General features: G+C 39.6%; 1 protein-coding gene across 5 annotated transcripts in view; it reads right to left on the bottom strand.

The window, feature by feature from the left end:
* The window catches only part of LOC112141573 (sodium channel protein type 4 subunit alpha), a 261,117-nt gene that overhangs the window by 87,352 nt on the left and 159,618 nt on the right, over nucleotides 1–14,147 (bottom strand). For all 5 annotated transcript variants that reach the window (XM_036217311.1, XM_036217310.1, XM_024264726.2 and 2 more), the window contains 3 exons: nucleotides 10,111–10,284; nucleotides 7,780–7,941; nucleotides 7,496–7,690 (listed from right to left, as the gene is read on the bottom strand). In XM_036217311.1, coding sequence (XP_036073204.1) covers nucleotides 7,496–7,690; nucleotides 7,780–7,941; nucleotides 10,111–10,284 — 531 coding nt within the window. The remainder of the gene's footprint in view (nucleotides 1–7,495; nucleotides 7,691–7,779; nucleotides 7,942–10,110; nucleotides 10,285–14,147) is intronic.

The raw sequence follows: 14,147 nt of genomic DNA, 5'->3' as shown, positions 1-14,147 counted from the left end.
TCCATCCATCCATCCATGCATCCTCGATCTGTCCATCCATCCATCCATCCATCATCCATCCATCCATCCATCCTTCGTCCAGTCATCCATCCATGCTCCGTAAATCCATCCATCCGTTCATCCATCCATCATTCATCCATCTAGCCATCATCCATCCATCCATCCATCCATCCGTCCATCCATCCATCCATCCATCCTCCAAAAATCCGTCCATCCATCCATGCATCCTCGATCTGTCCATCCATCCATCCATCATCCATCCATCCATCCATCCATCCATCCTTCGTCCAGTCATCCATCCATGCTCCGTAAATCCATCCATCCATCCATCTGTCCGTCCATCCATCCATCCATCCATCCATCCTCTGTAAATCCATCTATCCATCCTCTGTGATTCCATCCATCTGGTCCTGGCTCTGCCATGGATCCTTCCCCCGTTTGGACTCAGCTGTCACTAGAGAAGCATTTTGGTGATATTCCTGATGAATATCTGAGCCACCGACTGGTTCCTCTGTATTAGGAGTAGCAGTTCTCTGAGTTCCTGCTGCAGCACTAAGCTTCACCCCCATCTCCAGCATGTTTTGTTTTCACCTTGTGGGATTTTCAGCAACAGTTCAACATATGGAGATGTTATTGAAAGTGGTGCAGGTTTTAGATCTCTGTTTTTGATTGTGTGTGGTATCATGACCTGGATTGTTTTAACAAAAACGGCTTAAGCGCCTTCGTGTGCAGCAGATGTTTCTTCCATTACAAATAATTAATCCAGCATACCTGCGATTAATCAGTCCGTCTGACCAAACTGCTGATTTCTGCTTTTTAAGAAAGCCAAGATGAGTTGTTTTGATGATCACAGTTCACAAATATCCATGTGTGATGAGAGCAGAAGGTGAGAGGAGGGAGAGGCTGAAGAGGAGCGAGGATGAGGAGGGCGGCCGTGGAGACAGGTGCGCCGCAGCAGAAGTGCCGACTCAGGGAAACACAATCAGCCGCTCGTTTGTCAAACAGCGAAACAGCAGCCTGAACATCTGCTCACCTGTGTCCGTGCAGCTGCACACGCATGACGCGCTCGTGACGGGGGCGGGCACGAGGCAGGGGAGACACGACTTTAAAGGGGGGGCAGATAACAAAGGATGAAGATCACAGCCGCAGCTGAGAGCAGGAGATGTTTGATGAAGCCTCACCTGCTTGAAGGTCACACACTCTGGTGTTTCACACACAGACTACCTCAGCGCTCACACATCCACAAGGTGTGTCAGAGAGATGAAGCAGGACACTTCCGTGAAGCTTTAGTTTGGTTCTCCTCCAGAGGAAAACCATTCCAGACCAGGAAAGACATAATCCCATAATGGTTCACCAAATGTTCAACGCTGAGAAGACTCATCTCCAAAGAGATCACAGCTCAAAGCTCATTTCTTCCTTCCATGACTGAAAGTGGACTTCACTCAATCATGTTGGATCACAGGTGAGGTTAGAGACATGAAATTATTACCCCGCAGACGCCGTTCAAGCTGGGTTCATTGATTCTTCTCTTCTGGCTTAGTCTCATCTAGCTCCCTTTGTGATCATCAACAGATTTTATTTAAACAGAATCTTACTCATTTATACTCTTTATCCATTGAATCATTTGCTACTTTTTTAACACTGGATTGGCCCTTACCTATTTGCTGCTATAGACAGAGACGTGCACGTGCAGGCACCATTGCTGTGCATGGAGTCACGGCAGCAGAACGCTGCTGTTTCAATGGAGGACAGGCAGACAGCAACCACAAGAATCGGGCTAGCTCCCTAGTTTCTTGACCAATTTTCGAATTAAAGCTTGGAAAATGGTTGATCTTAAATATTTAATATCTATAAAGTTTAATCTGTAAATTGTGCAAGAATTACGCCTTCTACTGCTACAGGTAAGGCATTGCTGTCAAATGAACAGCTTCTAAATATCCTTGATTTCTGATTTTGCCTCTATGGTAAAAACTATAGAACCGAACTTGTAAATGATTGTCACCCAATCCCAGAGAGGAGGGAGATTGATGGTGTTGGATGGCATGAATGACTGTAACAAAGCCCTTTCCCTATTAAAAACACCTCAGAGTCCTAAAAAAAACCCAAAAAACAAACAAACACCCTTTACCAAATTGTCAAATGAAACTACAACTTTTTTTAAAAATTATTTTTCGATTACATACGTGGTGAATAAATGTCAATTCCATTCAAAATGTACCTTCAAATAGAAAATTTCATAGTACTTTGACAATAAGGCTCCAATATGTAATAGCAGTGAATGCTGGCAGGTTAAAGTTTACATCCACAGCTCCTTCTCTAACATCTGCTCTCTGCTGTGTTTATGTCACTGAGCAGAAAGCTAGTGTTAGCGCTGCTTTTGCTAGCTGGGCTTTCGCCGGTCTGTAAGACCAAGAAAGAAGCTCAACACTGACGGCACGGATTTAGAAATTATGTGCGAACTCACTTTCACTTTCTTACCACAAAAAAAAAAAAAAAAGAAAAAAGACAAAAAAGCAACAACAGCAACATTTAGCTTTTGCTAGCACAACAATGCAGCAACATTCATCTTGACGTACATTTTACGTGTTCCCAACATGAATTTCCATCAGTTTTTGTGCTGGTTGCACATAAATACCTGCGACTAACATCAACCATGCTTTAAAACATGAAACATAAATAAAAAGATACATCGAAGAACCAAGCTAGCATGGTACTAGCGAGTTGCTAGCTCCAAATTTAGCACAGACTTCACTGTTCCCAGCCTGATTTCTCTCTATTAAAATGTGATCACTATCCTGTGATGATTTCTCCCGACTGGATTATTTTGCTGTCAAGGTTTTTGAAGTTTATTGCAAAACATTGTGTCCCCTTTTGTGGTTTTTTGCTTTCTTATTTGGACCTCCTCCGTTATTCACTCTGGAAGACTCAATGCATAGTAATGCTGCACATCTGTTGTGCCGTATATCACAGGATTTCCAGAAATATGTATCAGTGTTTTTTTAAAACTTTAGTTAAAAACCTAGGTTAGCCAAAAAAGTTAGCATGTAGCTGAAGAAATAACTTAACGTCAAATTGACCTAAAAAACTGAAAAAAAGCTTAAATTAGCCAAAACAGCTAGCATGTAGCTGAAGTATTAGCTAAACTCCAAAATAGCCTAAAAAATCGTAGTAAATGCCAAAATAGTCCAAAAAGTTAGCAGAATGACAATTTTTGAAACTTTAAAACTGTAACTTCTTAACATAATTATGAATAATAATAAAGCAGGAATATTATTCCAGAAAAATCAACTTTAACCTTAAATAACTTTTAATATTTTACTCTCCATTAAAATAAATTTTGTCAAAATGATACAAGTTAGAAATGATTGCAAGATAACATCGGGTCATTAATAACAATAAAATAAAATGATCTGGAGGGCCGGATCCGGCCCCCGGGCCTTGACTTTGACACGTGTCTTACAGGATGATGTGACTCAACGACAGAAAGTAAACGGTTACAGAGATCCTGATCTGTGAGGCGGTGCCACATTCTCTCAAATCTAAAATGTTGCCAAACTTGTGGTTTGCCTCCAACTTGCTCCAGAGCAAAAGCCAAACCGTTTCCTGACTCGCCTGTCTTTGCTTGAAACTTTAATGTGAATTCAAATTTGACACAACAGCCCTGCACCCTGTGCCTTTGTGAGCTGCTTCAGCAGTGAAACTAATCGATTCTGTCATCGGAGGACTGTGTTTGCTGGCTGGGACAGCCAGTGGGTGTGTCAATGCATGAAGCTTTATTTCATTTTAGTTTTTAGCTTTCTTCTTCCTGCCTTCAGTTCTTCTGCCCTCTTTCTGCTTCATCTTATCTCACGTTTTTCTTTCTCATTTGTTTGCTCCTTTCATCCCCCATATTCATCCTCTTTTGTTCCAACTTCCTTTTCTGTTCCTCCTTCCTTTCTTCCTCCAGGCCCTCTGCTCTCCTTTTGTGTGTTTGGTCCTCTCCGTATTTATTCCCTAATTTCTGAATGCATTCATGCACAAATGCCTTCACATGCACACGAGCTGAGGTGAGCACAATGAGGCCATTTCAGAAGGGATAAATCACATGAATGGGAAAGGTTCGGTCATCATGACACACATGCACGCACGTGCGTGCGCACACACGTGCTCAGGCATATTTAGAGAGTCGGGTCAGCGTACCCCTCTGCAGCAGGAGATACAATTCCTGCCAGTGACAGGAGAAGAATAAGAGGCTGTTGACTGCAGCGTGTGTGTTTGCGAGGCTGCGAGCTGTCTGGCATATCAACCTCGTTATTAAATATCCATGAGACCATTAAGCTAAATAGATGAGGGACTCTGTTATTGCTGCACACACACTTCATGATCAACTGACTGGTGAATGTGAAGAAACACACACTTTCCTGTGTGTGAATAACACAAACGATGACAAAGAAGAGGAAGATGAGAGGATGAAGGAGCAAAAAAGACAGAAGAAAAAAAGAATGTTTTCCACCATATATATTTAGTAATCTCATGTAATTTGTTCGTAATTCATAAAAAAATTGAAAATTATTGGTGTGTAGTGATTCATTTTACTAGACACTCGATTCATAATACAATTTGTGGTTGATGATATGATTTATAATAGATTATGGTTCATTTTGAATGATTTTATATTGGTATTGATAGATTAGATCAGGGCTATCAAACTGAATCGGGTCGTACATGAGAAACATTTATTGAACACTCTAAAACTACATTTTTAAAACTTAAAAAAACATAACTTTTTAACATAATTATGAACTAGATATATAGCATTACCTGTGATTATTCTAGCGTGAATGCTATAAGCTGAATTTGGCCACTAAAGATTCTAGTGCTGATAGCTGAAAATGCTGAAGGTGAAGGCCAGCTAAAATATTAATATAAAAAACATTAGATTAATGCCAAATTAGCCTAGAAATTTAGGTTAGTCAAAACAGCTAGCATGTAGCTGAAGAAGTAGCTTAACGTCAAATTAGCCTACAAAAATGAAAAAAGCTTAAATTAGCCAAAACAGCTAGCATGTAGCTGAAATATTAAACTCAAAAATAGCCTAAAAAATCTAAATAAATGGCAAAATAGTCCAAAAAGCTGCAGAATGACAATTTTTAAAACTGTAACTTTGTAACATAATTATGAATAATAATTAATGCCATCCGTCCTCTGTCCATCCATTCAACATCCATCCATCCCTCATCCATCCATCCATCCCTCATCCATCCATCCATCTATTCATCCATCCATCCATTAATTCTAGTTCTTACTCCTGGTCACCGAGTTGCTGGAGCCTATAACATCTACTGTTGTTTGAAGGTGGGGTTCCCCCTGGACAGTTCTCTAGTCCATCACAAGATCACACAATCACAGTCACTCACCAGAGAGACATTGCAGCCACAGCAATGGATCCCTGAGCAGGTTGTTGGACTGTGGGAGTGTTTCGGGAGTGTTTCGGGAGTGTTTCGGGAGTGTTTCCAGAGTGTTTACGGAGAGTTTCCGGAGTGTTTCTGGAGTGTTTCCAGAGTGTTTCCGGAGTGTTTCTGGAGTGTTTCCGGAGTGTTTCCGGAGTGTTTCTGGAGTGTTTCCAGAGTGTTTCCGGAGTGTTTCTGGAGTGTTTCCGGAGTGTTTCCGGATAAAGGCCACGCATGTTTGGGAACTAGAGAGATCCCAATATTGTTTTTTTTCTGTGTGGTAAGCAGGGTATCCACTACACGCCTGTGCCCATGACAGGAACCACTTTTTAATGTTTTTTTTTTTAATTTTTTTTATTGGATTCTTTTTTCTTCCACACTTCCACACCACTTTTCTCCATCTTCTTCACTGTAACATTGAAATCGACAGACTGACAATTACGGTCACTTTCTGTGTCAGGTTTGAGCCCCACAGTTGATCGGTGATAAATACTGGTTGTTGTGTTCACACTGCAGGGGGCCACACACAGCAAGCTGCTGCTTGTGTTGGTACCTGGGGGGGTTGGACAAAACGTAAGACGAGGAGAGACCCGTCAGAGGACAGAAACTCTGCTCCTCTGCAGCATGGAAAGAGGAGCGCCCCCCCACACATGGGTGTGGATGTTATACTGTTGGAGGGAGGTTACACTTGTCGTTGATGAAGAAAACATGACCACTGGACCTGATGACAAGGCTCATTAAAACACAGAGACAACGGAGGAGCTGAGCTCATGATGTCAGTCCAATTCTAAAGTTCTCCTGCGATGATCATGAAAGTGAGGATAGACGATGATTCCTATTGGTCCGTCTGCGGTCCGTCTTTGTTGCATTGACACAAAACAATGGAACGTTCATTCGTCCAGTGTTTCTCAACCAGTGTGCTGTGAGAAATGACCCATTTTCACTGATCTAAAAACATTTACCATCGCCAGGATAGAAGCTCCGTGATCATCCAAACAGATTCTGATTTAACACTGAGTAGATTGTAGGTGTCATTTTATAAAAACAACAAGAATAAAATTTATCAACAAACTAATCCATGTTTTTGAAAGAAAATTAAAAAAAATCAGGCTAAAGTCACACAAAGCAGCCAAAAATATAAAAATTTCTCACCACGGTCTATTTGACATTGTTTTCAGCTATCAGCTTCGGTGTTTTCAGTTATCAGCTTCAGTGTTTTCAGCTATTAGCTTCGGTGTTTTCAGCTTCAGTGCTTTCAGCTATCAGCTTCAGTGTTTTCAGTTATCAGCTTCAATGTTTTCAGTTATCAGCTTTGATGTTTTCAGCTATCAGCTTCAGTGTTTTAAGCTATCAGCTTCGGTTTTTTCAGCTATCAGCTTCAGTGTTTTCAGCTATCAGCTTCAGTGTTTTCAGCTTCAGTGCTTTCAGCTATTAGCTTCGGTTTTTTTCAGCTATCAGCTTCGGTGTTTTCAGCCATCAGCTTTGGTGTTTTCAGTTATCAGCTTCAGTGTTTTCAGCTATCAGCTTCGGTGTTTTCAGCTTCAGTACTTTCAGCTATCAGCTTCGGTGTTTTCAGCTATCAGCTTCAGTGTTTTCAGTTATCAGTTTCTTTTTTTTAGCTATCAGCTTCAGTGTTTTCAGTTATCAGCTTCGGTGTTTTCAGTTATCAGATTCAGTGTTTTCAGCTATCAACCTCAACATCTTCAGCTATCAGCACTAGCATCTTCAGCAGCCAAATTCAGCTTACAGCATTCACACTAGTATTATCACAGGTAATGCTATATATTTAGTTCATAATTATGTTAAAAAGTTACAGTTTTAAAAATGTAGTTTTAGAGAGTTCAATAAATGTTTATCCTGTTCGTCCCGTGACCTAAGGTGTGTTTTGGAGTTTGACACCTTGTGTGATTGAGTTTGACACCCGTGCTATAACCAGAGATGAAGGCTTTCCCTAAAACCCAGTGGTGACCCGTCACAACATAATGAGCAGACGACCCCCCCATGCAGAGGAGGGGTGACCATTTGGTCATGAAACTCATGAAACAGAATAAGAGGCTTTAACTCACCACCAGGTTTCCAATGACCATGACCAACATGAAGACGAGGATGCAGAGCGGCTGCCCCGCCACCTCCATGCAGTCCCACATGGTCTCAATCCACTCGCCGCACAGTACTCTGAAGACGATGAGGAAGGAGTGGAAGAAGTCCTTCATGTGCCAGCGAGGAAGAGTGCAGTCCTTTGAGATCTTACAGACACAGTCCTGAATCAACGCAGAGACGAGCGCCAGAGTTAACCTTCGGTCAACAGACTCTAGAGCCATCAGACCTTCTGTCTCATCAGCGACATCACCTGGTAGTTCTTTCCAAACAGCTGCATGCCCACCACGGCAAAGATAAAGACGATGATGGCGAGAACGAGCGTCAGGTTACCAAGAGCACCTATGGAGTTCCCGATGATTTTGATTAGGGTGTTGAGAGTCGGCCATGAGCGAGCGAGCTTAAAGACCCGGAGCTGAGGAGAGAGAGACCGGAGTTAAGCAACATGAAGAAGTCTTCTAAAGATTGAAGAATGAACTTCAAACAGATACGCTTTATACTGTAACTGCAGCCAAAACTACAGAGGGGATCAATGTTTGTCAAATTTACACAAATTTATGTTTGGACAAAAACAAACATGGGGGTGGAGGGACCATGATGGGGGTTTTAATCATCAGGACATCTGGAACTGACTGAGTCTGCATGTTTATTTTAGTATCAAATAAAGAAAGCAGAAAATGATATATTGCTAAGATATTATATTAAATGATAACAGAATAATATAAAATTAGCAAAAGAGAAACAAAAACAAATCTTGTTTTTTATTTAAAGAAAAAAAAACATGAATTTGTTCTAATGCTTCATTAACAGAGAGTAAGTCATCTAAAAGAATAGAAATAGAGTTGATCTGTGGTAAACGAAGTCTTTTGATACATGACGCTCAAAAGGTGAAAATAAAAATAAAAATGAACATTTATATATAGATATATACAAATATTGTATTATCTGAATAAAATAAAATGGAGGTCGAATATTTTTTTTCCTAAATATTTATTGTGAAGGCTGGAGAGATATGGCAAATAATATGAAAGTTCAATGAATATATATATATGTGTATATTATATACATGGGCTGGGTATCAAATAGAACTTACAGAAACGATTCGCTTAACATTTTTTTCAATTCTTCAATTCAATTTAATTCTGAGTTTACACATTTCAACACATTTATTTAGAAATACATTAATAATCTACTATATGTTTTGAATATATTTATATTAATCTGATCCAGATCACATCCTGTAAATGTATCAGTGAAATAATGAGATTGTTAATATCATCCAGTGTTACATGGATTCTCTAAAGGAGAAGTTCTAACTAAAATGTTCAGATCATTAACATTGGAAACATTGTTCTGCTTCTCCTGGAGGACGTTTCAGTTTGGACACTAGGTGGTGATCACGCTATAGTATTGCACCTTATTCCAGAAGAAGAAGAAAATATGAGGAAAAAACGATGTTTTAGACTCCACGTGGTTAATTTAATAAATATTTCACTAAAAGAGTTTGGAAAATTCTTGCCTATGAGTTTATAAAGATGTTCATCTTGGTCAACCAAGCGTTAGCATTAGCCGTCCTATAGGAAATTCCATTAAACATTAGCATCAAGCTAGCAGACTTTATCTTTATGAGCTAAATTGATTTATATTTTATTAATCAATTATTAATCTGTTAAGCTTAAATTGATTCAAATCAATCAATTTTATTAACCCAGTCCTCTTAAATCCAGCTAAAACGTTGATTGGAATGTTTTATTATTAGTCAAACATTTATCATTTATCAGTTTGCTGTTACCTGTAGTTATTTTTATGAATTTAAAGTTGTTTTACAAAATCTTCTGTACTAAAAACAGTCAAATCAAAACTACAAGTATAAAGATTTTAGGAACCAAAGGTGAAATTGGCTGCAGTTCCTGCTGTTTACTGTCTGTCAGTATTTCTAATCCTAAACTAGTCGTGAGTTCTTAGACAAGACAAGCAGAAGTGACGGCAAAAACACTTTTCATAACAGAAACCAAAGGATCACAGTGGTTTCCAGCATTTACATAATTGATGGAAAAACAATAGAAACATATAAAGAGAGCTGAAGAAAAGACGTGAGCACAAGTGTGTGTTTACTAGTGTGTGTTTGCTGTGGTTCAGCATGACAATGCCCTGACTGACAGCAGCACAAATCAATGGAGACAGATGACGACGGACTGTGGGGATCACTGTGAGTTTGTGTGATTTCTTCTTCCCCTTGTCAATTTTGGTCCAGTTTCTTGGTTGTCAGAGCATCAAAGTTGGCTTCAGATGAACTTTCTTATGCGGCTCTCTGTTTTCTGCACGATAAGGTAAATTAAAAAAATAAACAAAAACTACAGTGTGCCTAATTTATGACATAAGCTAGAAAAAGGTCTTCATAGTAAACTTATAATTCTCCCTAGAGTGCAGAACTACATGAAATGTTGGGACAGCTTTGATGTTTGCAGCTTGAATTTGTTCAAGATGTCTGGTATCAGAAATGTCTTCATAGAAAACAGACACTTGGACTTGGTTGCTTCGTTGCCATTTGCTGCTGTGACTTGAGTTTCAGGAGGTAATTTACCAGTCTGAAGGAGCGCAGCACGCTGAGGCCTTCGACGTCCGACAGGCCGAGCTCCATGAGGCTGAGGCACACGATGATGCTGTCGAAGATATTCCAGCCGGTCTGGAAGTAGTAGTACGGATCCAGAGCGATGACCTTCAGCACCATCTCTGCTGTGAAGATTCCAGAGAAAACCTGCCAACACACAAACAGGAGTTCACACGCAGACACAGAGGTAGGAATTTTCATGGAAATACATTTTCACTCCAGGAAGTCTTTGGTCATCCAGAGCTAAATATCCAAACGTCTTTCTCTTGACTCAAAAGTCCCTTATTCAAGGGTAGAACAGTGTGTAGGTATAACAGATTTCCTTGGGATGATTTAATGTCTTTGAGTTTCAGTGTTTTGTGATGCTTCTACTCTCAGTTTTCACTCACCCTTCTGTTAAAGGATAAACAAACATACACCACATCTTTTTCCTCCGTCTTCAGATTACATTTCTATTACAAATGTACTGGAGGACCATGTGTGTCCAAGATTGTGTTTAAATTAAGTATACTCTTTGATTGACAGGTCTAAAGGTTAGCTCATGAGTTACTACAAATCGAAGGCTTGTTTTTCCAGCCCCCTTCTTTTTTTTTAACCAGTGATTCAGTGACTTTTCAGCTAAAATGATGATGGTCGTAGAATTACAATGCAAGAGCCCAATGCAAAGAAGTGATGAAAGTATTGAACATTCATTGGGTGCCGCTGCTGTAGCACAGAACTGAGTCATGGTTACTAAAACATAAACAAACCATAATTTTGGGCACAGAAATGACATTTAAACTATCATCACCACCAAACGCACCAAAAAAGAGGCTAATGTTTTTAAAAATGTACTCAATATATACACTAGCATTACCTGAGATAATTCTAGTGTGAATGCTGTAAGCTGAATTTGGCCACTGAAGATGCTGAAATTATTAGCTGAAAACGCTGAAGCTGATCGGTGTAAAAGCTGAAGTTGAAAGCCAGCTAAAATATTAGCTAAAAGCCAAAGTAGCCTAAAAAAACAAAAAAATAAAAAAGTAGGTTAGCCAAAACAGCTAGCATGTAGCTGAAATATTTGCTAAACTCCAAAACAGCCTAAAAAATCTTAGTAAATGCCAAAATAGTCCATAAAGCTAACAGAATGACAATTTTTAAAACTTTTTAACATACATATCAATAATAAAATGCCAGGAATATCATTCCAGAATAAATCAACTTAAACCTTAAATAACTTTCAATATTTTACTCTCCATAAAAATATATTTTGTAAAAATGATACAAGTTAGAAATAAGAACAAGATAACATCAGGTCATTAATAACGATAAAATAAACTATCTTGAGGGCCGGATCCGAGTTTTTTCGTCTGGCAGTGAAAAAATGAATTATTAAAAGGTAGGATCTATTTCAAAACCCTTTAGACTCAACAGCACCCCTGTTGGTGACTATTGACACTACAGTGTTTTATTTATAGCCAAAATGCTTCATTTTTTAAAATAGAAAATAAATCCTTCACAGAGACATGGGCCTCCAAAGCTCATGCACAGCTTGAAACTGAACCAGGAACTGCTAGAGCGATTGATTCAGAGTGGGTCATTTAATGCTGACTATAAACCTCCATGAAAGTTCAAATGAAACGGCTCCAACATTCAAGAATCCAAATGATTACATAAGAAGCTAATCTGCTTCAAGAAACCCCTGTGCTGTGCTGACATGAGTACACCCAACGCACAGCTACCACACGCAGGTATGAACACAGGCAGTCAGGTAAGGACACACACACAAACAAACACACAAACAAACACACCAGAGCTAAATGAAGGGCAGAGTCCGCTAAAGGGTAGGACATTTCAGACCGGGTTAGCTTCACACACAGGCACACATGTGTCACCTCCGATAAGTCCAACTAAAGTACACAAGTTCTTTAAAAGCCAACAAGAGTTCAGCGGTTTGGCTGCAGCACACTGACCCGCTACCTGAACACGAGCGCACGCTCGGCTTAGCAGGGAGCCTAACGCCACCCGACGGCTGAAGTTACCAGTGTGTCACAGACGCCGCCGTTAGCATGGCAGCCAAAGCTCTTCTTGACTTCTTGTCTTTTATTTCCGTGTTTCTTCATCTTGACACTAAATTATTTTTAGTTTGGTGCACTCATTTAGTCTTTGTACAGGGAATCTTATACTCATCTTTGATGCTTTTCAGGACATTTGTCTGACTGTGCACTGATGTCTCTTTAAGGACACTGCAGCAGTTTTTAAATTCAAATTATGACTTCATTTTTAACCTGATAACATTTTTTATTTACAGTTTAATTAAAAGTCTTGGTGAATTTCCATCATGTTAAAGCAGGAGTGTCAAACTCAATCACACAAGGGGCCAAAATCTAAAACACACCGTAGGTCGCGGACTGAACAAGAGAGACATTTATTGAACAAACTAAAGCTACATTTTTAAAAGTTCAAAACTGTAACTTTTAAAGATAATTATGAACTAGATATATAGCATTACCTGTGATAATGCTAGTGTAAATGCTGTAAGCTGAATTTGGCCGCTGAAGATGTTAGAGCTGATAGTTGAAGATGCTGAAAATTATAGCTGAAATCACTAAAACTGATAGCTGGAAACGCCGAAGCTGATAGCCAGCTACAATTAGCTACATGCCAAATTATCCAAAAAAACAACAACAAAAAGAAAACTTAGGTTAGCAAAAACAACTAGCATGTAAAAGTTACAGTTTTTAAAACTTAAAAACTGTAACTTTTAAACATAATTATGAATAATAAAAAGGCAGGAATATTATTCCAGAATAAATCAACTTAAACCTTAAATAACTTTTAATATTTTACTCTCCATAAAAATATATTTTGTCAAACCTATATAAGTTAGAAATGAGCACAAAATAACATAATTAAAAACGATAAAATAAAATGACCTGGAGGGCCGGATCCGGCCCCCGGGCCTTGACTTTGACACGTGTGTTAAAGTCTTATTCCATGTAATACTGGAGCTCCAGTGTTTATGGTCTTTGGTTTAACACGCTCATTCCAGTGACTGTAGGAGAAAAGCGACTTTGTGTTTAAGCGTCAGTGGAGACGTCCCAGATGTTAAAGGGTTAACAATATATTTTTTCCTAACTGTAAACAGAATAACCAGATCCAGAACCAGTTCCCACCAGGTGTTCTGTTCAGGTGATTGAAGACATTGGAGTGCCCCCCCCCTCCCTCAGCTGTGCTTTGATCTTTACACCTCCCTCATCAGTCCATCTCTGCAGACCTCAGCAGCTCCGCCTCTCCGTGATGTGAGCTCCGTTTGTTCTGGGTCTCCCACCAGCCGTTCCTCTGGTTCTCGTCGTGATCTGAGCGGATCCTCGATGTGACTCGGCCTACGTGACGGTTTCCCTGCCAGTCTGAAAGAGGAATCCTCCAGCCTGGTGTCGGTGGGTGTGTACGGTGCGAGCGCGATGCTCGGGTTTGAGGTGTGCACACATGCAGATGATCCTCTTCCATGAGCTCGTTAACTCTGTAGTGCGCTGATTAGCTCCTCAACAATCACGCTGTTATTACTGACATCAGGAGAGGCTCTCAGGAAGAGGACGGTGATGATCAGGGATCTACCTGGATACAGTCGGTGCAGTGTTCACCAGCCACAGCAATGTTCAAACACAGAGGGAGATATTTCAGTGAGCTCTAGTGGTGCAGTCTGCTGTTTAAAAAGAGCTGCATTGTTTTGTTTCAGCTTCATGATAAGAATTAGCAACACTGGACATAGAAAGGAATATTTGAAACACCTAATAATTACAAATAGACAACGGTTCCATCTTTAATCATTATTTTTTTAAGATTAGCTGTAGTTGCACTTCTAAGGAGCTATTTTGGGGCGAAAAATATTTAAAACCCAAATAAGACATTTTGAGAAAATTATGGTGTTTGGCCAAAAAAATTGAAAATTTAGAAAACGTTTTTGCTATTCTAAAGTAAACTTAATTATTTTCAGCCTCAAATGTTCCATTTTTTTGGTTTAAAAACTC

The sequence above is a fragment of the Oryzias melastigma genome, linkage group LG20 (assembly GCF_002922805.2).
Source record: "Oryzias melastigma strain HK-1 linkage group LG20, ASM292280v2, whole genome shotgun sequence".
Classification (NCBI taxonomy): Eukaryota; Metazoa; Chordata; class Actinopteri; order Beloniformes; family Adrianichthyidae; genus Oryzias; species Oryzias melastigma.
The sequence above is the reverse complement of the archived record's forward strand: the minus strand, read 5'-3'. Positions and strand labels throughout refer to the sequence as shown.